This window comes from Tachypleus tridentatus, chromosome 3 (assembly GCF_004210375.1).
Source record: "Tachypleus tridentatus isolate NWPU-2018 chromosome 3, ASM421037v1, whole genome shotgun sequence".
Lineage (NCBI taxonomy): Eukaryota > Metazoa > Arthropoda > Merostomata > Xiphosura > Limulidae > Tachypleus > Tachypleus tridentatus.
The window spans coordinates 91,721,619-91,749,529 of NC_134827.1; the positions used below are offsets into that span (position 1 = coordinate 91,721,619).

The 27,911-nt window shown below is 32.1% G+C and overlaps 2 protein-coding genes across 8 annotated transcripts in view; one reads left to right on the plus strand and one right to left on the minus strand.

Annotated features, from left to right (window-relative positions):
• The window catches only part of LOC143247468 (sodium bicarbonate cotransporter 3-like), a 28,221-nt gene extending 10,136 nt beyond the window's left edge, over positions 1 to 18,085 (plus strand). Inside the window, exons 4-5 of one of the 6 annotated variants that reach the window (XM_076495661.1) lie at positions 267 to 374; positions 5,933 to 6,260. In XM_076495661.1, the coding sequence (XP_076351776.1) occupies positions 267 to 374; positions 5,933 to 6,007 (183 nt within the window). In that variant the 3' untranslated portion in view covers positions 6,008 to 6,260. Of the gene's footprint in view, positions 1 to 266; positions 6,261 to 6,416; positions 9,447 to 16,993; positions 17,842 to 17,872 lie in introns of those variants that run through there. The other 5 variants (XM_076495664.1, XM_076495663.1, XM_076495662.1 and 2 more) reach the window with 5 other exon arrangements.
• On the minus strand, positions 3,539 to 27,145 carry LOC143247469 (motile sperm domain-containing protein 2-like). 2 transcript variants are annotated; one of them, XM_076495667.1, is made up of 7 exons: positions 27,056 to 27,145; positions 23,535 to 23,681; positions 12,409 to 12,469; positions 10,146 to 10,184; positions 9,440 to 9,564; positions 7,658 to 7,717; positions 3,539 to 3,673 (listed from the first exon to the last, which is right to left on the minus strand). In XM_076495667.1, the coding sequence occupies exons 2-7, from the start codon at positions 23,535 to 23,537 to the stop codon at positions 3,662 to 3,664; spliced, it is 300 nt and encodes a 99-aa protein (XP_076351782.1). In that variant the 5' UTR covers positions 23,538 to 23,681; positions 27,056 to 27,145; the 3' UTR covers positions 3,539 to 3,661. The 2 variants fall into 2 exon arrangements, with proteins under 2 accessions (XP_076351782.1, XP_076351781.1); XM_076495666.1 differs by having other exon boundaries at positions 23,535 to 27,139.
• Between the last annotated feature and the right edge of the window lie 766 nt (positions 27,146 to 27,911).

Here is a 27,911-nt window from a genome sequence, read left to right on the forward strand (position 1 = left end):
AGTGATGGTGTTTATTTCAAAATAAGATTATTCTATAAAATTAATGAACTTTGTTTTTTATATTAGTTACTATTCTTCAAAATGAAGTATTTGTTTTTACCAAACTTGTATTATTCTTTTAACAACATTGGACTTCTTCTTTTCCCTTCCTCCTTGTTTTTTATAGAAATTACATCAGTCAAAAGATTTCATGCTTTAAAGATAAATACTGTTTTATTTAACTTTGTGAAAAAAAGCTTATATTCTCTTTATTGGAATTTTTACAGATAAGAGCAGTCATCAGTGACTTTGCTTTTGCTATCATGATAATGATTATTACTGACAAGTGTGCTGGTCTTAATGCTCCAAAACTTGAAATTCCTCATACGTTTGAGGTGGGTTCAGTTACAGTCACATTCTTATATATTTTGTGTAAGTCTGAAATGAAAGAGTTTCGTACTAGTAGTTACCCAGTTAGTAACTGTCCATTGACTGTTTTCAAGATGTTTCATTGAAGATCACAAATTACAGATTTACTATTCTTAACACATATCATAGTCCTTTTTAAAATGTTAGATTATAGCCAAACTGTCTTTAAAATCTATTTCTCTAATTTTAGACTACATTTTTACTGTTTCCCTAATATTTTCTTTAAATATTAAACAACAGCTTTATTCATTCCAAAATATATTTTCAAACTTAAGAAAATTTTCACTGTGTTTGGAGTGTAGTTTTCAAATATGACTATACAGGTACTATTTTCAAAATGGTAGAAAACATTATATTATTTATAGATTATTTTCTTGTTTTTAATCCATAGTTTTTACTCTTCTAATGTTATTTTTCCTCTTTTGAACCTTTTATTATTTCTAACTATATTATTTTCTTGTTTTTAAACTTTTTACTCTTCTCAGATTGTTTTACAGTTTGTATTATTTAATTATTTTGCTGTTAGGTTTTGGATCATATTTACATTTTAATCCAGGTCAGTATATAACCATTAAAATACTGGCTGTATATGTTTTGAAGTTGCAATGCCATTTTCAGGTGCATATGTAAACCTGTACATAAATATGATATATTTATCTAAAAGAAAACAAACAATAATCTTTTTTCTTTTTAGATTTATTATTCTCTGGTTTACTTTTGTGATCTTTAGCTTTAATTTTACTGTTGTTAAGTTGTTTTTCCTGGTTATAGTTTTATCATGTTAAGCTATAACTTATTTTAAATAAATGTAACATGTACTTGGTACTTCCTGGTTAATGATGTTGCATAGTGAGAAAACAAGGACAAAAAGATATTTTACCATCTAATGCAAATGAATAAAAAGTGATGCATTCAGACAGTTTAAAAATCTTGGAGAAGACTATTTAGATTGAATGATTATTTTGGTACTCATGCAGAAAAATGGAACTGATATGTATAATCAGTTAATCTTAAAACAGAGGATAGATAAATAACAAACATCATTTTGGAACTAATGTATTAATCACACAGAAAAAGAAGGAAGTGATGTATGTAGAATACATTAAGTAATCTTTCAGTAGTTATCCAACTTAATTTTGTTTTACTTATTAATTGTTCATCTAATGAAGAGGAAGTGATATATATGTGTGTGTGATTTTGAAATAGGTCATCTATAAAGATAGTTTTGTAATTTATGAACTAGTAAACCAGTTAACATTCATATTAGTTTTTAAGACATTGGAAAATGAACAGAGATAAATAGCAGTTTATTTGAGTTACACCATTGTTAAGGCTGTAGGTGTTCTGTATGTCATTAAGACTGTCTGAAGAAGTCCTTGAAATATCAAGAAAACCAAGTAACAACAATTAGCTACACATCACGTCTATCAGAAAATTCAGATCCACTGTTCTTGGCTTTCTTTCGGAAGACCTGGCACAGGTAGGTGCCTAAGGCACTCATCTTGTAATGTGAGGGTTGTAGGTTGGAACCCTGTCACACCAAACATGCTTGCCCTTTCAGCTGTGGAGGCATTATAATGTGACAATTAATCCAACTATTAATTGGTAAAAGAGTAGCCCAAGAGTTGGCAGTTAGTGGTGATGACTAGCTGCCTTTCCTCTTGTCTTATAGTGGTAAATTGGGGACCCTCATGTAGCTTTGCCTAACATTAAAAATAAACAAATTCTTTAGGAAATCATCTGTAAGTTCTTGGGAGAGATATGGTTTTTATGCCATATATACCTTTCTTATTTTCCAGTTAGCTGTGCATTATGCCCATTAGGAAATTCAGCTTTGCTGTTCAGTTATGGAATGAGAAAATATAGCACAAATAGAAGTGGAAATGTTACTGTAGTTTAGTTCAAGAAATTTGTCATTTGAAGATGTATTAATGTGACACTAGATTCACTCGTGTAAAATATTATACACACAACTGGATCACACTTTGTACTGATGCAGGATAATTTGTTATTATGCTGTCAGGAACATTTAGAAACAAGAAACACCACACATGGTAAAAAATATAGATACAAATTCCATAGACCACCTTTAGCACATACTTCAATGTTGTTTGCCAACATAACCAAGTGTAACTAACAATATATCATTAATAAAACCATAAAAAACTGATTTCAAACCCTACAGACCACCTTCAGCTCATCCTTGAATGCTGTGTGTCAACAAAACTAACTGTAACTTACATTATATTGTTGACATAACCATAAACAAGTCTGGTTTCAAAACCTATTGACCACCTGCAGCTTGTCCTTGGATGCTGCGAGTCACTGTAACCAACTGTAACAATATATCGTCAACATAACCATAAACAAGTCTGGTTTTAAATCCCATAGATCACATTTAGCACATATTTGGATGCTCTGTGTCAACTTTAATGAAAAATATGTTGTTAATGTAATTGTAAACAAGTTCCATAGACCAACTTTGAAATATATTTGGCACTACGGGCTTCAATGCTAACAACAGCTGTTATCAATTTATTAACTACATTCAGTGAAGAAACTATACTTCTTGTTCCCATGTTAATTTGGTTGAAGAATAATAAAAATTCCTCTCTGGAATGATTAGTGATTACCCAGTGCATTATCTGTTTTTCTGAATTTTTTAACATCAAGCTTTAATTTAGGATAAAGTAAACCTCTTCTTAATATTTGTTGGTTACTTTAATTTTCTCTGAGTCATAACTTAATGCTTTTCAACCAAGAATACAGAAAACACAGTATTATACTCTTTGAAGCTGAGTATGTACTTTTATTACAAGATTACAGATAACACAGAAAACTGTTTGTTAGAATCATGTAAATGAAATTTTTATTTATAAAATATTCTTACATAATAAATTGGTTATTTTGAAATTGATAAAAACACATTAAATCCTTAAAACATTATCACAGTACAATTTATGCCTAAATCACCATTCTCTAGGAAAAAGTTTGATTAACAAGAATATTTGAAAATTAATTTTAAACTCATATATAAACAGTATAACAATAATTCACAAAAATTCATAAAGTTTAATTTTGTAAATAATGATGAGTCTGTAGCACGTGAAAATGACACACACACTACAGTGACCAGGGATTTGGATTCTTCAACTTATTTTCAGGTAAATCAAACCAAACTGTTATTGAAGTGTTCCTGAAGAACTCGTTAATGGTTTGTACAACATACAAGTGGTTGGTTGGATCTTCAGGATCAAAGGAAATACTAAAAAGAGAACATATCAAAACATAAGATTTTTATATGAATTACTTACATTTTCATATAATTTGAACCATTTGTTAATAGTAAACTTTAAATATCATATCATAAGTACTTGAATCAATATATCACTCATATATCCCTTTGTTTTGAACTAATACATACATCTCGCATACCATTTCTCTGCTAACAGATCCACATATTTTTTAAATCTACTTTTCAAATCTCTAACATACTTGGTCAATACAGCTATAACCCTCCTATCAACAAAAAAACAACTTATTTTTATATGTTTTTAAAAGACAATTTAGTACTATAATGAAATGTCTATAGTCAGTGTAGTTGTGAAAAATATTCATTGTTTATATGTTTTTATCTTTATATTAACAGTATTTACAAATAATCAAGAATCACAGATCACTTACTTCCATGTATTTAATTGCCGTTTTACTTTTATCTTCAGTTACATTTACAAATTTTACTCCATTTACTTGACTTTTATCTTTTTACTGGACATTTGACTACTCATTATTACGATTTTGCGGAGTGTCTTTTAAAACTTTTATTCTTTTACATTTTGATAATAGCTGCTATGACACATAACCCGGAACCAGGACTGGAAAGGCCAACTTCAGGTGATTGACGGTGGTTCTTGAACTTACCTGTTAGTCTTCCTGGCGGGTTATGATCATTAACATTTTGCTAGAGTAAATATTTTACAACTTTGAAGACTGGATGTCACCATTGGTTTTTACACCATTTTCTGTTTTAATTGCTGTTTTGTTTTTACCTTCATTTACTTTTACAAATTTTACTCCATTTACTTGACTTTATCTTTTTACTGGACATTTGGCTACTCATTATTACGATTTTATGGAGTGTCTTTTAAAACTTTTATTCTTTTACATTTTGATAATAGCTGCTATGACACATAACCCGAACCAGGACTGGAAAGACCAACTTCAGGTGATTGACGGTGGTTCTTGAACTTACCTGTTAATCTTCCTGGCGGGTTATGATCATTACCTTTTTGCTAAAGTAAATACCTTACAACTTCTTATACTCTGCCTTCTATCTTAACATTGTAGACTAGGTGTCAACATTGGTTTTATACTTTTTTTGTTTTACCTTCATTTCCATTTATGTCTATTACTACATTTATTTATTTATTTTTTTTACATTTTTACCGAATGTCTGGCGCAGATAGCCTCGCTGCTTTGTGCCATAAAACACTAAATCAATCAATCAATCAATACTTCCATGTAAGATAACAACCACATGTTCTAAAATTATACACATTTTCTTATAGCAAAGCCACATTGGGCAATCTGCTGAAAATTATACATTCATACACTAAGAGAACAACCAAACCCTGATGATGATGTATATACGTATTTCCAAGTATTAGTTGCAGTGTGCAAGGATTACATTGCATTAATTAACACAGAGTGTCACCACACACTTTTCTACACCTTGACTGAAACAGTTATAAATGTTAGCATTTAATAAATGCAAAAAAAAGTACCTGAGAGTATTTCTTACCAAGTCAGTTGGTGACCACTTGCTTTATTTGTTTGTGAATTTTCAATAAAGCTAATCAAAGGCTACCTGTGCTAGGCATCTCTAATTTAGAGGTAGTAAATTAGAGAAATGGTAGCTTTGTTTGAAATTAAACACAAAGTAACACTTTGGGGTGTCTGTGCTCTGCCAACCACAGGTATTAAAACTCAGATTCTAGCATTTTAAGTTCAAAGATATATCGCTCTGCCACTGGGAAGCGAGAAAGCAGATAGTCAATACAACCCACTGCCAACTATCGAGCTACAAGCTACACTTTTATCAATAAATAATGAGATTGGCCATCACTTATAACACCTCCATCGTTGAAAGAATGAACATGCCTGATGACAGAAATTTGAATCAGAAGAAGGCAAGTCAAGTGCTAAATATAGGTTTGTAATACCAACATTTTGGAGATTTTAAGAGAATATCCTCAATATTGTTTTGTATTGCCAACATATCTGGTATTCTAAGAGAATATCTTCAGTACTGTTTTGTGCTGTAAACATTTCTGAGGTTTTAAAGGACATCCTCAATATTGTTTTGCCTGCCACTTCAGTGGTTGTCAAATAAAGGAGGAGGCAAGAGGCATAAAATTCTAGTAGCATTTTAAACATCATTGAAGAGTTAAAATATTGGTGCAGCACCTGTCAATTATACATAAACTATTTTTATATGTCTGCTGATTAGACTGTACTTTTCTAGAATGAAGGAACCAATTACGCTAACTGCTTCAGTCAGGTGCCATTTCTGAAAAGAACCCTATCAAACAGAATCTGACAATAAAATGTTTAATTATTTTTTACAGTAAGTCTCCTGTAAAAAGCCTGTGAAGTAATCCAGACTTTCCATTCATCAAACAGTTATTATATAATAATGGTACAGAATAGTTCTTCAAAAATAAATGCATGTTTAAATGCACGTTTTCAAAAATATTTCATGTTGGTATTTATGTAACAATTATATTATAAGTTACAAGTTTGTATGTAAAGATGATCATAACTGTGATTAAAAAAAAATTTTCATGACTTCACACTTGACCAAAGTGATGCCAAAGCAAAACAGAAACTGAGTACAATGAAAAAAAATAAGTTCAACTGTAAGAGAGACAATCAATTGGACATAACATGTATAAACCATATTGTTTTCTCCATTAATCAATAAAAACATTTTTATTGAAAATTGACAAGTAAAGATGGGAACTGCTGTTCAGTTTGATGCAGATAAAATCAGTTTCTTTTGAGATTCACTGACCAGCAAGTAAATGGAGGTAACTGGCTGAAGGATCCACCCATTTTACTTTCACAAATGCAAAACATGTCAAAGCATGATATTATGAATGGAGTGGTACAAATGGTTTAGGATTAACTTTCTTGCAATGGGCTCAGTCACACTGAAGAAGCCTGTGACTCCTAACTGATCTTTTCTATCAATTTTAAATTTTTCTGTACATTCACAAAATATCATAAATTTTCAATAACCATTACAAGTCTTTTGTAGACAAAATTTTTTGACCATGGGAATAAAGTTTGAACTGAAAGCTAAAGAGACAATTTTCTGAATGGAAAATAACACAATATTGCATTTTATTGTATTTTTATTGGTTATAAATAACATAGTGTAAAATGTCATTAAGAACAACTAACAATTTGTTAAAGAGAAGATGTGGCAGGTGGGCGTGGCAAGAAGATTCTGATTTTATAGTTCATGGCTCTGTAACCAAATAACAAAGAAGGCAATAAAAACTGTGCTTTGCCTGATTAATAATAATATAATACATAATTCATGTTAAATTCCTTACTTCTCAGAAGGACTGCATACTTGCACAGTACTGTGAAATGCTAACACAACCAGCATGATTTCTCCCAATCTGCAGCAACAAATGTGACACTACAATTTTCATGCAGATGGTGCCCCTCTGGTGAACACATGAAACACATTTTGGAGGAGTACTTACACAAACTAAATCATTCACACACCACTTTCTATGTCAATGGCTACCACATTTACCAGACGTTATATGAGTTTTGGGAGTATCTTGAGTTGCTGGAAGCTTGGCTTAGAAACGAGAGTATAAACAAATACAGGATTGTAGGGAGCCTTGAAGTTGGATGTTATTTTTTCCTATACTAATTAATAACCTATTCCTTTATATTGATTTAATTATGGCTTTAGTTCTTGTATAAGTAGGGCTTCTTTAATTTTGCATTTGTTTACATGTAAACAAAGAACCTCTAGTCCCTAAGAATTTTAAAGAGAATGCGCCTGTCCCTGGGGAGAAAAAGATTTATAACAATAATTTTTCAAACAACTGATGTAAATTAAAACAACTGATGGTTCTTCTATCTCAAATGGATTATTAAGATAATCTTCCATATCTGCTTGCCATTTTATTTAAAACTTGTATTTTTCGAAATTTTTAAAATTTACCTGCTCAAAGCTTATGTTTTCATCTGATTCTGGAATTTCAAGTTCCTCAGAGAAATGAAACTGAAATTCAAAACACATTAAACACCTTCATTGGAAAACAGTGCATTCAAGTTCAATTTTCAAGAAGTATAACAGGTTGTGTAGCTATCACACTATACCAATTTCTCTAACAAGTTAAGCTAATGTTTACAAATACAATAGTTTGAGAGAAAAACAATCAAAATAAAATAAAGATCTAACATAATACTTCTACTCCAACAATATGTTCAGAGAAATGTATTTCCCAAAACAATTTATTTTCAAGTTGACTTAAAAACGTTTTTACACAAAAATACTTCTCATACAAAATAAACCAACAAAAAAGACTTATATCTACCCATTCTTTCAACAGTAATAATTCCATATGTGGTTAGGTAATTTATCAATGTCTGTATATATTCTCAATCCATCGTAAAATCGATAACCTTTTTCTTTCCACTCCAAACGAAATTTTGTAACAATTAGTGTAATGCAGCACAACTCATGATAATGTTTTAAAAACAAAACAATGGGGATATGATTAATCAATAAACTTATATGTGTGTGTATATATATGAGATTTGCTACTTTCTTAATCTGCTGCCCTCTATATATGAACTGTTTCCTTACTCATGCTACAAACCTTCTGCTCCACCCTGCTGGAATTACAATATTCCAACATGTCTCTTAAATAATTCATCATGCATCATCTCTTAACTAATAGCAACATGATATGCTCATGTGATGCATGCGGCTCCCTCTACACTCCTCTACCACACCATCACTTCAAAGTTTGATAGAAGGTATCAGCTCCAAAGTAGTAGGGAGGGGGTGTGATGGAGGAAAGTATCTACCAGAAATACATTTTTTTCAGTACAGGAAATTTGTAACTTCTGATATGGTATTTACCTCCTCTTACAAGATTAACTAGAATCCTACACTGAGAATGAGGGTCTGGGGTGAGGGAACAAAAGAGGAAGCCATGAAAATGTCGAAAAGTCCCCCTGATAATGAGATATAGATCTGCACAACTTCTCTTCATACACAAGTGGAATGTCAAGACAAAAGTGCAAAAATTGAAAGGTGCACATCCAAGTGGGAGAGAGCATGAAAGGAAAGTGGTCCTAACCAGAGTAAGCAAAAGCAACTCAGTCTCACAAGAGTAAAGTGGGTAAACAAGAATGTGTCCCTGAGTTTAAAGTGGCTAAGGCAAAGCAGACCATACTTGGTAAGTAAATAACATCCAAAACCTTCTCATGGGGCACTATCATACTGTCTTCACTTTGAATACAAGAATCCTCCAATCTAGAAATTAACAACTAGTATTGAACAGATGTCTATCATATGAAATCAACTCCCCAGATGTTGCATTGACCAGCGCCATCCAAAGGCAATAACATCCCCATAAGAAGAGAAGGAGGGATAGTCAAGGATATAACTCTAACAATGCAACATACCACAAGTATGATCCACAACACAGATACAGTAATCAGGAGAGAACGATAGACAACCCAAACTTCCATGAGTACTTATGATGATTGGTTCATTCTGGTTCCAAACCTCCTTGTGGGTACTGACATATGTGTGAGGGTAGAATGACAGTTTCTAATCAAGGGGATTTGAGTTTTTGTTTTTCTTTTGTAATTACATATTTACACACAGGAATGAAAACAGACAAAAGAGTAGAAAATAACTGCCAAAGACTTTGTATTTGAAAAACTAATTCAAAAATATAAAAAAACTTTCAAAGTAAAGTACACATACAGAACCCCCCAGGTAGGTAGGCAGCTGGTCCAGAGCTATATAATTGCTAATAGACGATTTGTTGATAAACTTGAATCTTCTTGTTGTTTTAGCTGGTAGCCTGATCTTTAGAATCTTCCAAAAGGCTGAAATAATAAAAAAGTGTCTTCAAATATCCACTAAGTACACTCTTAGCGTGACTGATATGAGCACTAGGTCAGATTCCTGAACTAAGTCTGCTGAAATAACACTCAGAATTCACTTTCCTAACAATGTAACCATTCTTTTAGTTTCCCTACATTTGCAATAAATAGAATCAAGTACATGTTATGGCCTATACCCATTACATTAACTTCTTTGCACATTTAGATTAACATTAACCTTACTCTAGATTCACATCCCAGCTGTAAAAATTCATGCCACAATAAATAACAATCACAAGACTTTACATAGTAGCTACTTATAGATACACAACAGTATCTAACACCTGCCATGTCATGCGAAACAATATTGGTAAAAGTACATCCAATTTTAATCAACATATTTAACCCCAACCTTAAAATACATTGTTAATCACAAGCAAATACAAGGCATCTACAATACAAAAATAAAAATATGTAAAAATGACCAAGCCATAACATAACCATCTATAGCAACTACAAGTTTCTCAACACTTTTAATTACATGTATGCTGGGACAAATATGAAAAAAAACAAAAAAAACATACCTTTACACAACCAAGGCATTTCATAGAAATATATGTAACCTGGGAAATAAAGCAAAACAATTTGATCAGAGGTTGCTTTATAATAGGTAATAAAACTTCTCAATAAAGTATTTAATACCTTATAAAGGTTTCTTAAAATAAATTAGGAGAACATAACTAAAGTGCTGTCATAATTTTGACAAAGATACTCAAACAAATGTTTCAAAAATGGCTCATCTATAATGCCATATGTATTACTCTTAGGAATTGTGACTTGCCTCAAAAATTATGGTACCAATAAATTTTAGTAAAAGCAATAATGTTTAAAAAAATCCTTTTAAACCATTTACTTTTTCTACTTTTAATTGTCAAATTCTTGCATATGAAATGCACATATTTAAAGGAAAATGTGAAACTAGTACATCTTTTTGTTGTTTAATTTATTTAATCAAAATAAGCTTCTTATTTTTCTACCAATGAGTTTCAAGTTTATAAATGCCACCTTTAAAGAACTGGATGTCCTTTGATGTGATGAAATCTTTGAAGGCAGTTTCAACTACTTTTGGTTTGCAAAGTTTATCCTTTAAAAAATGTCCAAATGTTTAAAAAAATAAGTGATAATCTCTCAGGGAATGACCTGGTGAATATAGTAAATGAATTAAAATTTCCTTCTGAAGTTTATTTAGCTTTTCAACAGTAATGCATGAGACATGAAGTTGAACATTGTTATGAAGCAGTATGGGAACACTAAAATTCACAATTGCTGGATATTTTCATGGCAATTACTGATGCATAATTTCCAGTTCACAACAATATTTCTCTGCTGTGATTATTTCTTTTGGGTTTAAAAACGAATAATGGAGCACTCTTGATGATGACCTGACCACTAAACAATGACCATACGCTTCTTAGGGTGAAGAGCTGGTTTTGATTTTTCTTCATAGCCAAGCCACCATCCAAATTGTTGTTGATTATCATAAAGAATCCATTTTTAATCATAGGTGACAATTCTATGCAGAAACAAGTTATTTTTGTTGAGCAAGGAGTGAGGAACAAATTTCAACTCATCTCATTTGATGGCTTTTCAATCAATTTGTGAGGTACCCATTTATCAAGCTTTTTCACCTTATCAATTGCTTTGTGATGTTTGGAAGCTGTCAAATATTTAACATTAAGGTTGTCTGCAAGTTCTCTCATGGTTTGGCAGGTGTTTAATTCAACTAAAGCCTTCAATTCTTCCTCATTATTGGATGTATAAGGGCACCTCCAAGGCTCATTTTCAAGGCTTGTCTTATCAGAACAAAATCTCCTAAACCAACGCTGTGCTGTGCACTCATTAACTGTGCCATCACCAAAAGCATGGTTGATATTATGAGCTGCTGTCACTGCATTATGACCAAGCTTGAACTCATGCAAGAAAATTACACAAATATAAATTTTTTCCACAGTGACAAAAGTTAATATAAATACGACTTAGTTTCTCAAATAACAAGAATGAAGTGAGTTTGAAATGAACCAGATAGTATACTATATTATTCTGACAAATTTACAATAATGCTACTCTTTCAGCCACTAAAAATCGAATTTAAAATTTGCGCATGGAAATTCAACATTTCATATCTAACAGCCTGATACTTAAGTACAGTTTACCATAATGTTCACCATGTTAATTTCAAGTAATGCAAGAGTAAAGATATCACACTGAACATCCAAACTAGGCATTCATAGTTTTTGATATATACTGGTTTTAAGAAAGAGAATATTAGTTATGTACTTAAGAAATGTAATAATTTTGCTGTTTTATAATCCATGGAAAGAACTACAAATGAATTAAGTTGTTGTTGGCCTGTTTATGTTCAACATTACTTCTTAATTTTTAATTTACTAAAGCTTCTTTCTGCCAAAGCAATTTCAACAGAAAACTTAGAGAATATTCTCAATAAAATGTCGATATTGGGAAAAAACCTCTGGTATCCCTTTCAACAAGATACTGTAGTATTTTCACTTGGTACATATCTTAACATCCACCATTTCAACTTGAGATTCATCAATATTATGTTGGTTTTATTATGTATATCAAAATTGCACTTAAAATTCCTTTCAGTTCCAGAAATTTTACACAACTCTGAGTAGCATTAAAAAAAATAATAGCACAACACTCAAATTTTACTTCAAGAATTACACAAATAACATTCATACATTTTGCAAGAGGATATGAGTCTGAAATAGTAGTTTCAATTAATTTCTAATAAATAAATTCATGAAAGGTGAGTCATATACTTACCCAAAGCAAAAGGAAAATAGTATTTAAATAGGGTTGTTATATACATGATCAGTTCCATATCCTGTTTTAGAAAAAGAATAAAAAAATCAATTTCCAAACACAAATCACCATTCAAGAGTAAAAATATCTGGTTATGATAAATCACAATATTAAAATAAGATGGAAAAAAATACCAAAAATAAAATGAAAATTATGGACATTTAAACTGACCATGCAAACCAAATGAGAATATGTCATAACCCAATAATATTCAAAAAAGAAATACAAAGCAATCTTAGGAAAAGCAAATAAAACCTTCTTCAGCTGCTAGAATGCCAACTACAAAAACTAAACAAAAACAATGTGTCATATGGCAATAATATTCAAAGATAGAAAAACTGAGCAAGCTGACAATTTTATAAGAACCAATAAAACTAATACTGCTAGTACAATGTTTACTTCAATTCCTTTACTGGTCCAGTAACTGTGAAAGTGTTCTTAGTTCTAATGACATTTCATTTTCTCAAAGTGCACTGAGAAAATAAGTGTACTCATAAGTTTTACAAATTTATTTTGCTTCTTTATCTCTTTGGAGTTGGTGAATCTTAAATATTCCTTTGCAAAGCAAGGAGTAGATATTTGTTTTTAGTATTCATACGTTTAAAGCAAACTAAATTTTATATTCTAAAAAAGGGGTGTAAACATGTATCTGATTTCAATATGTGGATTAAACTGTGCCTCAAATGGAATTTAATGTCTTCACATAGTGACACACTGTCTTGTGCAGAATCACTACAATGTTTTTTTAAAAAATATCAAACTGTAACATGTTATGAATGTTTACATTGTTTGGCATTTCGTGAAATTTAGTTAAAATAAAATAAGTGTTAAATTAGTAGTTTCAAAAACTTTTTAATTCATTTTACTTCTCTATGCAACCAAACCATTAAATATGACAACTTCATCATAACTAGTAGAAGCTGAGGATAAACAGTAACCAAATAATTTGTGAGAGCTTGTTGAATGTTTATCTGAAGCCAATATTAAACTACCACCATTTACTTTACAAGCTCTTATGAACAATGCAACTTTGCTACATTTCTCTTTTTCAAATAACATTGCCTGCTCATAAAGCATTCTCCTATTTTCATAATTACTTACTGAACATAACTCTGAAGCTTGCTTTGTGTACTGTGGAAGTTAGAGACTTGACATATCTGTGAATTCTATAATAGTGGGATAAGGTCAAGAGGTTTGGGTATAAGAGGGATAAGGTATGGTTTTGAGGTATAATCCCTCACCATTAATAACCTAAGATGCTTTAGATATTTGGATAGCATATGACACCCCATGACAATTAATTATCTAGTAATATAAAGTAAACTAACTGGATATTTATTTATTTGTTAACTTTCATTTTTCACCTGAACGTGAATGTGAGGAAAAGATGACATAGAGACCGAATCTATTCCTTGATTCACTGTTCATTTCTATACATGAAAACGGTTTACCAATTTTCACAACAAAAACTATTTATATATACATAAGAATCTACACTCTTTCCTCATAATTTAAGTTTTAAAATATTTTGGCATAAAATTTACCAATAGAAGAAGCAGATGTATACAAATTTTGAAAGATGAATTCAGTTACAAGTTACACGAATATCCTACAATGCAGTAAGAATCTAATTTTCTCAGTGTCTTACAAAACCCTAAGTTCTGTTTCATTTAATAACAAAGAAAAAAACGAAAAAAAAAAAGAAGCATGATAATATCAATGTTAGGATCATTAGCAAAGGCTCACCCTTTCAAAGCACTCAGGTTATAGGGTCTAGCAATTTTGTACATGTTGTTCAAACGTCATAAATTAATATTAGAATTCAAGTAGTACTTTACATGGAATTTTTTCTCATTAATTTCATGCTACAGAGGTCAATAGAAAATGAAAGGATGGATATTTAAATTCTGTCTGGAGAGGGCATTATTTGTACAAGAACGATTTCTCATATAAAAAACAAAAGATGATATTAAGTCAACTTAGCATATTTGGCCATTCAGATTATAAGAAAATTTCCTGTAATTACTATTATGTTTCAAAATCCTCATTCTAGGTTTATTTCTGAAAAAAACCCATTCAATTTTGAAATTGTATTCAGATTTTAATTTTATTCTTTATCTATAGTGCATAAAATGAGTTTAATTTCATCTGAGATATCTTTAGTATCATAAATGTCACTCTGAATTACTATTTTACTACAGCACTCACATTAGCCTATTTTTTAATTTCTGTATAATCTTTACATTAATCAATTATTTTTTTATTTTAGGGATAATAATAACAATAAAACATTTTTAACATCTTTGATACAAAGAAGGTTAGTAGGAAGATTTATTTTTTATTAATTATTATTATAAAATATGTAAAATGAATACTCACCATAAGTAAAATATAATGGCAAGTGCAATAATAAAAGTGTGAATGAGTGTGGCACTTATTTCTGTATGAAATTAATTTAATCCACTATAGAACAAGTTCTATAAACATAACTACTTGAGAAACGCTTCCCATACAGCCCAATTTCACTTTTTGTATTATATACACAGTAGAATATCATTTTGCCAGACTATTTTCACAAAAGTTCCTTGACTTCTGACTTAATATTATAGACACCATTAACTATTAGATATTTTTATGAAATGAAACACAGTGTGAAAAGATTTTTTGTTAAAAACTAAGGTCACACAGGTGACCTTAAACTTTTATAAAAGATAATGAATGTAAAAAAATTCTGGAAGAAAAGCTCAACATTCAGATTTCCTAGGAATAAAACCAAATTACTATTATCAGGTCACTAGAATGAAATATATAGATGAATATATTTCAAAAATACAAAAGGTGTTTTTATAAATGAAAAAGTCTTCTCATGTTAACTGAAAATAAACTCAATGCGTGAAATATTTCTATCTATAAACTTAACCTTTTACATCATATTTTTAAAGATTAATTTCACTAGTTCACAAAATATTTATAATAACCCTATGTACGTAAAGGTGGATGTAACTCTGCATTCAACACTAAAATGTTCTATGCTCTACCTTAAAAGAACAAAAGTTTAACATGAGTTATGCTAAAAGAAAAATCAATAATAATTATGTTTTTAAATAACTTGTGTATAAATACTGAAAAAATTGAAAGTTTCCCTCCAATCATCATGATTGGAATCTACCTTTTTTTTTATGCTACCCATCAATGGGATAAAACCATTAAATTCAGATTCATTCCCAACTCAGTAATATTTATTGTTTCACCACTTGGTTTATAACTTAATCTGATCTTATATATAACATTAAAATCAATACTGATAATTCTTCAACTAATGTTATTGAATTATTAACAATAACAACAAGATACTTGTTAATGATTTTTAACTCATTTCTTTTGCTGTTACTACTCTTTTCAATGGAAAATCCTTTACAACAACTCTTTATCGTTTTATTCAGTAAGATATCTCATTTACTAACAGGAATTTTTACTTAACCACTTATGACAAAACAAAACTTCAAATTCCATGTGTTTGCATTTACTTCTGTTAATAGTGTCATTTCACATAACTTGATTGTAAGTGTTATTTTACAAATGCAAATTTTATGTTGGTCTTTAACAAAGCTGAATGACTTTTACCCCAAGTTAAATTAACTGAAAAGCTAAAATTTAATGGTTAAAGCTTTCGTACTATAATAAAAACCCATGGATTATAGTTAAATAAAAGTAACATTTTACTAAATAACTATGTTTCCAATTTTATATATTACAAAAAAAAAAAAAAATTTCACCAACAAAGACTTCTCACTCATGAACTTGCCAACCTTCTGTCATCTTAAACAATAACAGTCAGGTTTGGACATGTCACAAAGTAATTCTGTCTTCCAACCTAGTGTCATTTTCAGTTTTTATATACATATAAGAACATATAATCTTACTTTTTCTTATATTAGTTTAACATAAGTTATTTATTTTACTTTCTAATGTAAGTAAATCAGGACAAGAAAGACCAGCTTCTTGGTGACTTCAGAATACTTCAGTCTGCCAATATGTGCTAAAGCTTTTCTACAATTTACAGTATCTTACCTAATTTTTCTTATTATATTTAGTTATATGGTTTCATTTTCTTTGATACATTTTTTTAAATTTTGTATTTAAGGAAAGATAGGCTGTAAACATAACTGTAATTATTCAGTTTATTTACTTTTTTGTACCTTGTATTCTGTTTCTCTGTTATTTGTATACCAAAATCTTCAGGTTTACATGTGGTTTATTTATTCTTTTTTCATTATTTTGTTTCTAGAAAAATATCTTAGAGTAACTGAATACAGATTGTTTAGCGTAGGAGTTATTATTTACTCCACTTAGTAATTTAATATTTCATGATTATTTAGTTTTCATACAAAGAAATTTAAAGTTAATTATTTTAAAGGCAGAAGTTATAACAAATTTTGTTATGCAATCTGGTAAGAGTCATAGGTTGTGTGTGTAGTTTAACTGTTGCAGTATTGTTGATGTCAGTTTTCTCAAAACCTCCAACATTTTCTCTCTGTGTGAGTAGCTACATCAGTGTCTCCTTTTCTGTTGAAAGTTCAAGACCTCAGGCAATTTATGGAACAGGTGATAAAGTGAGCACATGTTAAGAAAATGTCTGTCAGAAAAAAAAGCTACTTAGTAAAAGAATATATGAAGTTATTCAGTGTGTTAGTGAGAAGTCGTAATGGGTGATTCATATAGTGTGCTTTGCTGCTGTGTTATAAGAATGGAGACAGAAAAACTAATTTTTCTTGGAAGTTTGACTCTAAGGAATTTTTGTAGAAACATTTGACTTGTCTCAAATATATTATTTAAAAACAAGTGGACTGTATGCTGTCCGTTTGTTGTTCAAATTTATTGCCAACAAGTTACAGGCACCTACAGTAAAAAATACCACCCCACATAGAGAATCCTGCCACATACAGTTAATGTGAAATTCAGGACATTATAGGTCCTTATACCTCAACCTGGTGCTCCAATAATTTCATATCTGTTTACCTGTTCTTAAACAGCATATTCTAACCCACAGACAAATAACTGAAGAGATAGACTATCATCAGTTGTTTTTGGATGTTAGTACACAGTTGTACACTACTCAAGGCTTGAAAGGTATAATGACAATTTCAGTACCATACATTTTATTTTGTGGACGTTTGGATTACATTTTAAGATATGATATTTTCATTTCATTCTTTTGTGAATGTTGTAAACTTCTGCTCCTTAACACATGGTGAAGTTAAGTTCTTATCCTGCATGTTTATTATTAACATATATGTTTTATGTGTGTTTGTGCATCTATTTAATATTCATAACTTACACCTTAGCAGTGTACAATAATACCAAGTTATCTAGTGATGCTCCTCTCTTTCATTGTATGTGATTTCAATTATTCATCTTCTTACAGTTTCCAACCAACTCATGTTAATTTTGAAGCCAACTTTTTCAACCATTGGAAATGTATTGGTAATAGATACTCACACAGGTTTTCCAATTCAGTTCTGTTCTTTATATGTGACCTTTTTTGCTCATCACTGGCCTTGAAATTTCCACCTAATCTCACATGTTTCCATGTAAAATTGTTGTGTTGTTGCATTTACTTAATAAATGTAAATATTTCTCATCTTGTTCATTTGCACTATATAAACTAACACTTTGACATTTCAAAGGTGAGGTCTAAACCATATTATACATTCTTTTTTTTATTTATTTGAGTTCCTTTCAGTAGTTTTTGATCTTTTATAAATCAGTAACTCATCTATGGCTTCTTTCCCTTCAATTAAGTCTTCTATTCATAAACCATAATAGTTTAAAAATAGTTTTTAGTCATCTATTGGTAACTATATATAATTCCTTTTCCTTCTTTACAATACTTATGCTTCCTTAAAAAATTTACTACATTTGTTTGGAATTTCCATACCTCAAGTACATATCTTCATATTTTTTAAATATTGAAACACATTTTCTACAATATCATATACTTGTTAAAATTCTTACTATCCTTTTGAATTAAAGATGTTCTTAACAAATAGCATTTCAAAACATTTACGTATCGCCAGCAAATTTAGAAATATGATAGCTGAAATAAATATTTAAACCATAGTTACACACTTCAAAAACAATGAAACCACTGGAATTCATGGGACCAGATAGTCATAGTTTAGTGATTATGAATGTGTTTCAAGTTCATCCCACAGATGCTCAATAGAAATAAGATTTAGGAATATATGTCAAGTCTCCACAATGTTGCTTGAACCACACATGTACAAATTAGGCAAGATGAATAAAACCACTGCCAACTTAGAAGAAGCTCTCCTCATTTCTGAATGCCTTTGTCACAAATGATGTTAACATAAGCTGTAGCATTCATTCTTCCTTTTAGAAACAAAAAATATGCTCTAAACCATAACCATCAGAAGCCTTGACAGCTAAGATCATGCAAGGGAAGAGGGTAAAGTATTCTAATTTTATCTTACCTGTGCCAAAGTTAATCTTATCTTGCACTGAATATAAAGTTTTGATAGGCATTTACCACCACTCACCCAAAACCATCTCAATTTTTCTCTGCTCTCCAACTACTACTAAAAACAAATTTCTACAGTGCATTAGTCTTCTGAGCCACTATTTAAGAACACATGCTGTGTGACTACCTTACAACAATTTTACTGTGTCATCGATGTTATTGCAGCTAACTTCCTCTACTATTCTAGAACTATCCTCACTTTTGAGAATAGGCAAGTACAAAACAATGGCATATCAGTGGGAAGAAATGATGCAATATGAGGTAAGTACCTATTGAAAATACATATTTAGTGTAAGAAAACATCAACTTCTGAAATAATCTTACCTCATCTCACCATAAGTTATAGTCCTACAGTGCAAATATAAAAGGGATGGTGAAGGTGCAATAATATTCATAGAAAGTTGCCACACTGAAAGGAAATGTGTGCAAGAATATGAAAGGAAAGCACACTTCTGGAATAGGTATTCTCTTTGACCAGTACTCAACACAGTAACACAAAACAGGTGGAACTGAATAGGCAGGAATAAAAACATTCAGTAAAGAGACATACAGCAATGAATCAGGGAAGATGTGTTGTATAACTATGACTCAGAACAGTAAGTCATTGACAAACATTGAAAGTCTGGTGTGTAACCAACAACAAGCCCCAATATGCATGTGCCAAAGTTTCTGCCCTAGTTTACAATGGAGTAAATGAAGTGATGTTCATCCAGTGGAAATGCCTGGCATAAAATACTGTGATCAAAAAGAGTAGACCACCAATATCCAGGGCAAGCTCCTTGGATATGTAGCAATATGAAAATAAAATTACAGGTATGAGTGTTGTTGTGAAAGTTTTCATAACCAGCCCAATCGTCAAAATCTATCAAATAGTGTAACAGAGCCACAGTATGATGTCAGAGAAAAATGAAATAACTATACATAGTTAGGGTTGAAGAACCATCAGTTATGTAAGAAAAGGCCATGTGCAGTCCATCTGGGCAAAAACATCCAATGGAAGCAACTTGCATAAGATTGTGAGATCAACACCTGTGGTCCATCTGGACAAAAAACAGCCAGGAGGAGGGCCTTGGATACATAAGATTAGACCAAATGTAGTCTGCTTCAGCAAAGACATCCAGGAAAGCCTCTTGTATAACACACAAATACCAATGAGTGTAGTCTGCCAGAGGTAAAAAATTGAGGGGAAGCACACTGGATACTGAATATTATTGTATAATTCATTGTCCAGTATCATAACAGTTATTGCAACTATAGCCTTCTTCACACTGTGTGAGTACCTATGAGCTAGAAAGTTTTATTTTTCAAAACCCACTCAAGAGGAAACCTTCACAGTCCACCACTCCAGACATTGGGAATTGGAAGAGGTAAGAACTCACATGCTTTATTAGAAAAAAAGGGAAAAATACATGCTGGAGAGTGTGAAGGAATGACACACCAGACAGTGCAACTGGTGCCTGTGATTCTGCATTCTCTGTGGGAAGAACATGGTTGGGTCAAGATAAGCAATCGGCCATCAGGTACATGACACTGTGAATATGACACTCCAAGATTGCAATGTAGTGATCATGAGGCAGGTGAAGAAGATCCACAGTCTGAAAACAAACAGATTTGGATTTGGTTCCCTACCTCATTGCTCAGTGATATAGCCAACAACAGTTGGATAGATGGAATGAGTCATGGCCAACCATTCAATCCCTCAGGAGTGGAAAGAAATAGTGCAAAGCCCAACTAACCGCTAAAAGTTCCAGGATAATAAAAACAGAAGGCAGCTTTCTCCATGGGTCATCAACCTTAAATCTCTTGGGAATCAAAGAAAGCTCAGAAAGGAAGAATCAATAAATAGATGAGACCCTGAACAAGGTGGAGGAATAGGAACACCCACTGTAATCAGTTTCCTGTTGAGTCACCAAGCAACTACCCTGTTCCTTGGGATGATCCAAGGATTCATGGAAGAAGTTCCATTGGTTGAGGAGCATTTACTGAAGGAAATGGATGTGAGCTTGGCCCAAGGGAATGAGAGCTTCCAAGCAAGCCTAAATTCCCTAAAGAGAGAGGACCCTCATGCAATGAGAAAAAAAGAAGGTAGGGCCATTGGGACTGCCTGCCCCATATCATTGAGACAAAGTAGAGAACGGTAAGCCCGACAAGGATGGGAATAGAAGAAACCCCCCCCATGAAATAAGGGACTGAGTGAGGTTAAAAATAAACCTCTCAAACTGAATCAGAAAACCCCACCAAATACGTTTCCTGAAGAAGAAAGTAGGTGTGACTGACCAACTAGGAATAGGAAAATATAAAAAGGAACCAATGCCCATAAAAAGGAATGTATAAAGACCCAATGAGTAAAAATTATGGGCGACACATCATTCCACTCAATTAAACACAAGGAGTCGAAGAAAGACCAAAGGGCTGCACCTCGAACTTTAAGATATAACTCATGTAAACAAACTGAAAAAAAAGTGACAATGGAGCAATAGGAATATGAAGTCAAATATCCATAATGATCTGGGTAAAAAAAAATGAAAGTAGGAGGTAGGACTATTGTGAAGTGAGGAGGCTTCAGAAAAGTTCAACTAAGATACATTTATGACAGGTCTCAATGCTCCCATCCTTTGAGGGGCAAATATTAAGTGGAGATAAATCCCAGGTGAGTGGGTACCAACTGTTCAACAGTCCCTATGTGTTGTAGGACTTGAACAGGCTAGGCAAGATGACTGAAAGAGGTACAAAGGTTATCACCATGAAGGAACTAATAAAATTTAGAAATGTGTAGTGTCCAAAGCACATAAAAATAATGAACCTGTAAAACTACGAAATTTACCCTAAAACAAAAAAACTATACTTGAAATACAAAACCACTAATAGAACTTAGAATATTAACAACATAAATTTCGAACTTATAAGTCCACTCAAAGAACCAATAAAACAAAGGATGTCAAAGTAAGAGCTACCCTGAAAAAGAAGAGAACATAAAGGCAACCAGTTAACATTAACAAAATTTACTCAAATATAATACCCAATTAGATGTAACTAATAGTAAAAAATAAATAAAAAAACTTACAAACTTATATAAATAGTGAAAGGAAGAATAAATGAACTAACACACTATCTTATATAACCCATATATATACATACACACACACACACACCAAAAATTAAACAAAAAATAACAATAGTCCAACTCAAAATGTAAACTTAAACTAAAAGTAAACTTAGATGGTAAAAGAATTATTAAAATCTAGCATACCAGATACTGAGCACAGAATACATAAAAGACCAAATTTATAACACAAGGAAATTAAATTAATATGCACAAGCTAAAAAAAAATTCAATAAATATGAGTATAACTATTGGGAGTGAGAAATACACACTAAAAAATCCAACACAGATCTACTGGGAAAAAGTACAATATCTAACCCACAAGATGAAATGGAGATAGAATAATGGGTGGAAGGTGTAGTAAAAATAAATTTCCTCTTAGTACTGACATCCTTCCCTACAAAAGCTCATAATGCAGAAGGAAGAAATCACTGGCTGAATATAACATACAACATCTCCATGGACTGAATTCTGTGCTTTCCCAACAGATATCACTGACCCTGAGATCTGAGGATTCGAGTTAGAACCACTGCCAACTTTTGCAAGACTTTCATCACCTGCCATATCAAATCTCAAATTCATATGAACAAATTGGAATTTGGAAAACAAATATTCACAAAATAAACAAGCAGAAAGAATGGTAATCAAACACAAAACGAAGAAATGAAGTTAAAACTGTATAAATTTGTAATCAAGCATAATCAAAGCTTTGTAATCACATGGAGAGAAAGTTGTTTAAACACACATCCATAAACTACAGGGTGTTCGGAAAGTCACTGTGCAGTTTTGTCTGTTAATAAATATATAAGTGCATAGTGACTTTCCAAACACCCTGTAGAATGCCCACTGAGAAAGTGAGGATCATTCTAGAATAGTAGAGGGCACTTGCTGAACTTGTATGGATGGTGCAATATCATTTGTGAAGGGTCAGTCATGTAATCAGCATCTTCTGAAATAACACAAAACTAATATGGTATAAAGACTGATGCAATGTTCCAAAAGTTTTGTAGCAATGCTTCAAGGGCAGACCAGGATCAAGATGGCTTTTGATAAGAGGAGGTAGGACTATTTTGTAAAAATGAATAAAGCTTCATTAACAGGACTCCATCACATATTCTGTGACACTATTGTCTGTTAGACTGGCATCAAATGTGCTTATAATAGTTATGTTTGGTGCTATAAGAATCAAAAGACACACATCACGTGAATAAGTTAATTTGCACCTACAGCTCAGGTCAAAGTCTGAATGGTTATAGTTTCTAATAAGCTGGTCAAACCCTATATAAGTAATAGTTTAAGTTTTGAAGACTCATCAAATTCAATAGCTTAAGAATAATTATCTTATTATTAGTAGTGTAAAGTTCAATGTACGAAATGTGTTTTCACATCTCTCTAACACACAAATAAAAGTTCAGTTACAAAACAATATATTTCCAGCTTTACCATTTATCCCTATCTCCTTCCTCCATTTCAATGTATCTCTTATCATGTTTAGGCTATCTTCAATGTCTTCTTTTTGATGTTTGATAAACCTGGCACAATACCAATTGTCTTGTTTCAGCCTCTCAACATCTCGTTGATCGTAATTATCTGAAATAAAGAACAGAAAAACCATATTTTCAATTGATATCATTCAAGGTCATTTTGTAAATGTAAATCTCATACAAGTCCCACGTGTGAAGATGAATAAATGATATCCCATTGTGAAAACTCACAACTGACAAAAGATATCCAAAGTGGGATTTGCAACAATATCAATTGAAGTAGTTTTGAAATGGAAACAAATGTAATAAAAAACCAAAGCATGAATCCCACTGTGGTAAAAGTAACAAACCACAGAGACACAACCACTGTAAAAAGCACATGATTACCATAGGCCCAAAAAAGAAAGTCCAGTGTGAGAAAGCACAAGTCCCAAAATGGGAACCTCCCTGACAGTTGAATAAAGTAATAACCATAGAGTTGTCTATGTCAACTGGCAGACGATGACAGGACAGCTGTGTCAGAAAAAAGAGGGTAAGCCCAATAAGCCACAGTCATCTCTGTGATGCTGATAAACAAAAATGCCTAATTAGATTTCAGAGAGAGTTGTGATATTGAGAACCATCACTCTTGATATATTCAAGATAATTATATTTCTTTCAGAAAGAAAAGGGGAAAAGGAGGCTGCAGGTTAAACCCACATTGACTCATAGAAAGCATAATAGATAAAATTTGAGAAAAGCATAACAAATTTAAGAAATTTAAATTGATTGATATGGTGGGGGATTTCAAAAATAATAATGATTAAAAGTTTGTTAAACAGGAAATTTTGATATCAAGAAAGATGTATAAACAAACATTGGGTGAAATTGTAAAAATTAACAGGGAGAGTTCCTTTAAATAAATTAAGGGTAACCAAAATGTTAGGATGGAGGAATGATAAAGGAAGGTTTGTACTTGATGATTATGAGATGGCTGGTTAATAACAGTCTTTTTCTTCAGTTTTGCTGATGAAATTTAAGTAATATTCTTCATCTTGAATAGGTAATATATGGAAATGTTGGGCACATACCAGAGGATTGGAAGTTAGTTAATGTCACTCCTTTTTCAAGAAAGGTGATGAAGTGTGCTAGTAATTATTGACCCATTAGTCTTGCATTAGTTGTGGAAACGATTTGGAAAGTCTGATACAAAATACTTTGCAACTTCATTTAAAAATTTTAGAAATTTATTGGCAGTCAGCATTGTTTCAGTAAAGGAATGTCTTTTGACATTCTTTGAAAATGTTTCTGCTTATGTAAATCAAGGTAATGATGTGGATTTGGCGTATCTGGATTTTCAGAAAGAATTTGATAAGATGCCACCTTAGGGCTCAGTCTTAGCACTATTGCTCTCTTTTTGATCTGCATCAATGACACAGGATAAGGAATGGTCCATAAATTACTTATATTTGCTGATGATATTAAGATCTCTGGAATTGCCAGCTGTGAGAAGGATGTTGCTGCTTTACAAAGAATTTTGATCATTTAGTACGTTGAGCAAATCAGAGTAGAAAAAAGAAAAGAGTGCATCTGAGTGGGAGAGAATGTGGTAAGAAGGTGATTCTAACCATAGAAAGATACTGTAACTCAATCCCACAGTGAAAAAAGTGAGTATCAAAAGGATGTATCAAAACCTCTTCATGGGATACCAACATCCATATGAGAGTGGAATTAGAATTATACCATCTTCACCTCGAACCCAACAACCTATGAACTGAGAAGCATTCCAATTCCCAAATACGATACAAGGACTAGCTTTGACCTACCAATTCAGAAAATTGACCTATGATGTCAACAGGATGTCTATTGCATGCAATATACTCTGCTCACCATGAAACAAGCTGAAACCATTAAAATCTTGTAAAAAGAGAAAAAGAAGAGTAGCCAAGAACAGAACCACAACAATTCCATGTTCTATTGCTACAACAGAGACAAAGGAAATTGAGAAAGAAAGATAGACAACCCAAAACTTGTATGAAGTCTGATGTTGACTTGTTTGCTCCGAATCCACACCAGGCCACAGGGTATGGATATCCACATAACTGTAAGATGAAAGTTCACAATTGTAGGTTCGAAGTGCATTCTAGATGGCTCAACTCCAGTGGCTGAGTAAATGGTATCAGGAGGTCACATCATCCAGAAAGGTAACATCTCAACTCCTCTGGAGACCACATCTCATGTACATCAGCAAAACACCATTGCTCGACTCTCAACTGAATGGTTATAGCCATCTTTTTGTGGAACCTATTCAAAAGGATGCCTCCAAGGGTGACCACACCACCAGCTTGGAACTGGTAAGGGCTCTCACACTTTATTAGAAAAAAAATGGGGGGAGTGAAAATGCACTGGAGAGTCCAGAGTAATGTCATCGCTAGAGACAGTGCAATGAGTGTTCACAAAATTATATTTTGAAAAGTAGACCATACCAATTTATTCAATCCCCTTCTGTTTTACTCATGATGTCCATAGATGGTTCAGTCCACAATGACCATATTTGTGAAGCAAAATACCCAACAACTATTCACCTACAAGAGATCTTGTGAAACATTCTATATCAACAATGAGCAATGCAAGGACATGGAACATAAAGTGTGAGTAAACACTGGTTATACAGTGCAATTTAGAGTTAAACATTACCAGGTCAGGCACCACTCACCACAATGTGATCCATGTGATAAAAATTAATTAAAAGCCCCTGAAAACAGAAAGTATGAATACAACTTACTAGTTAGAATTGTACCATATTTTGAAACATGGCCAAAGGTGGTAGATAAATATCTAAGACAGGAAAACACAGCATTACAGAGATAGTAGGAGATGAATGTACTAAGAAGGGCCCACATGCTAGACTGCAGAATTTCCTCCATTGGACAATGAGGATAAGAAACAAAGAAAAGATAAAATATGACAAAAGAACAAATGGAACCAAGGGTACAAGATATAAGGTAGGAAGGAGTAGGCCAAAAAAACCACAAGGTGCAACCCTATTTAGAAGAGAAGGATGTAAAAGATCATGATGGGAGGAGGATTGCCAGCAGATCAAGAATGTTGGTGGACAGATGTCAACTAAGTCTCAATAACAAACAGGACAGAATCAATATATATAATGAGGCCATACATAAATATCCAAGAGAAGTTGATGGTAAACTGGCCTGAGTCAATATGGTTTAATAAACTAAAATGTCCCAGAAACAAGAAACCACATACTACCTGCCAGAGCTGAAAATAAAATGTGGGTTGAGGTGGAGGGGAGAAGAACAAGGTTATCTCCAAAAACCCACAGAATTTCTGTGAAGAGTCTCAGAGGAAGATGCAAGTAAAAAGAAAAGCATAAGAAGGTGATAAGGGTAGGAAGAAAACAACAATATAAGACATGTGAACGAGAGACATATAATTTAGGAATCATCTCAACCACCCCCAAATAGGTAAAAGTAATCTCACAACTACATATGTAAAAACGGCTGGTATGAATAGAAAAAGCTCTATGCAGAGGAGAGAACAACGTTTCGACCTTCTTCGGTCATCGTCAGGTTCACAAAGAAAGAAAGAAGTAATGAATGGGGTTGTGTAACTGAGTGTAGGAAAGTAGAGGGCGTGCTTAGATGTTTGATTATATTTATAAATATAGGTACAAAGATATTTCTTTGTATTGGTTTATTTTGGGATTGAGTTGTTGTAAGTAAGGCTTCTTTAATTTTGCGTTTGTTTATGCTTGTTTCTTTATTTAGTATTTGGGTGTTTTCTGTAGTTATGTTGTGTTTATTTGATTTGCAGTGTTCGGAAACTTGTGAAGGTGACTTTTTGTATTCTTTGAATCTGGTTTCCATTTTTCTACTTGTTTCTCCAACATAGAAGTCGTGGCAGTTATCACATTGCATTTTGTAAATAATGTTGGTGTTGTGTTTGTCATTGTAGTTTTGTGCCTGGTTTTTGAATAAATTTTGTATTGACTGAAATGTCATATTTTGTTACTAGTTTTTGCCAAATGTTGGTTATTTTGGAATGTTTGGAATATATGGTATGCAGCAGTATATGGTTTCACGATTTTTTAAATCGTGGGATATATTTACTTTTGTTAGTTGATTTTGCTTTTTGTCTAAGTGTATGCGAATCATGTTTTCTACACATTGTGGAGGAAACTTATTGATGTTAATGAAGTATTGTTTTATTTTGTCTAATTCGTCGTTAATTTTATCTGGTGAACATAGTTTTATGGCTGTGTTTATTTGGTTTCTTAGTACGTTGAGTTTTAGTTTTGTTTCATGTGCTGAGTCCCAAGGAATATACAGTCTAGTAT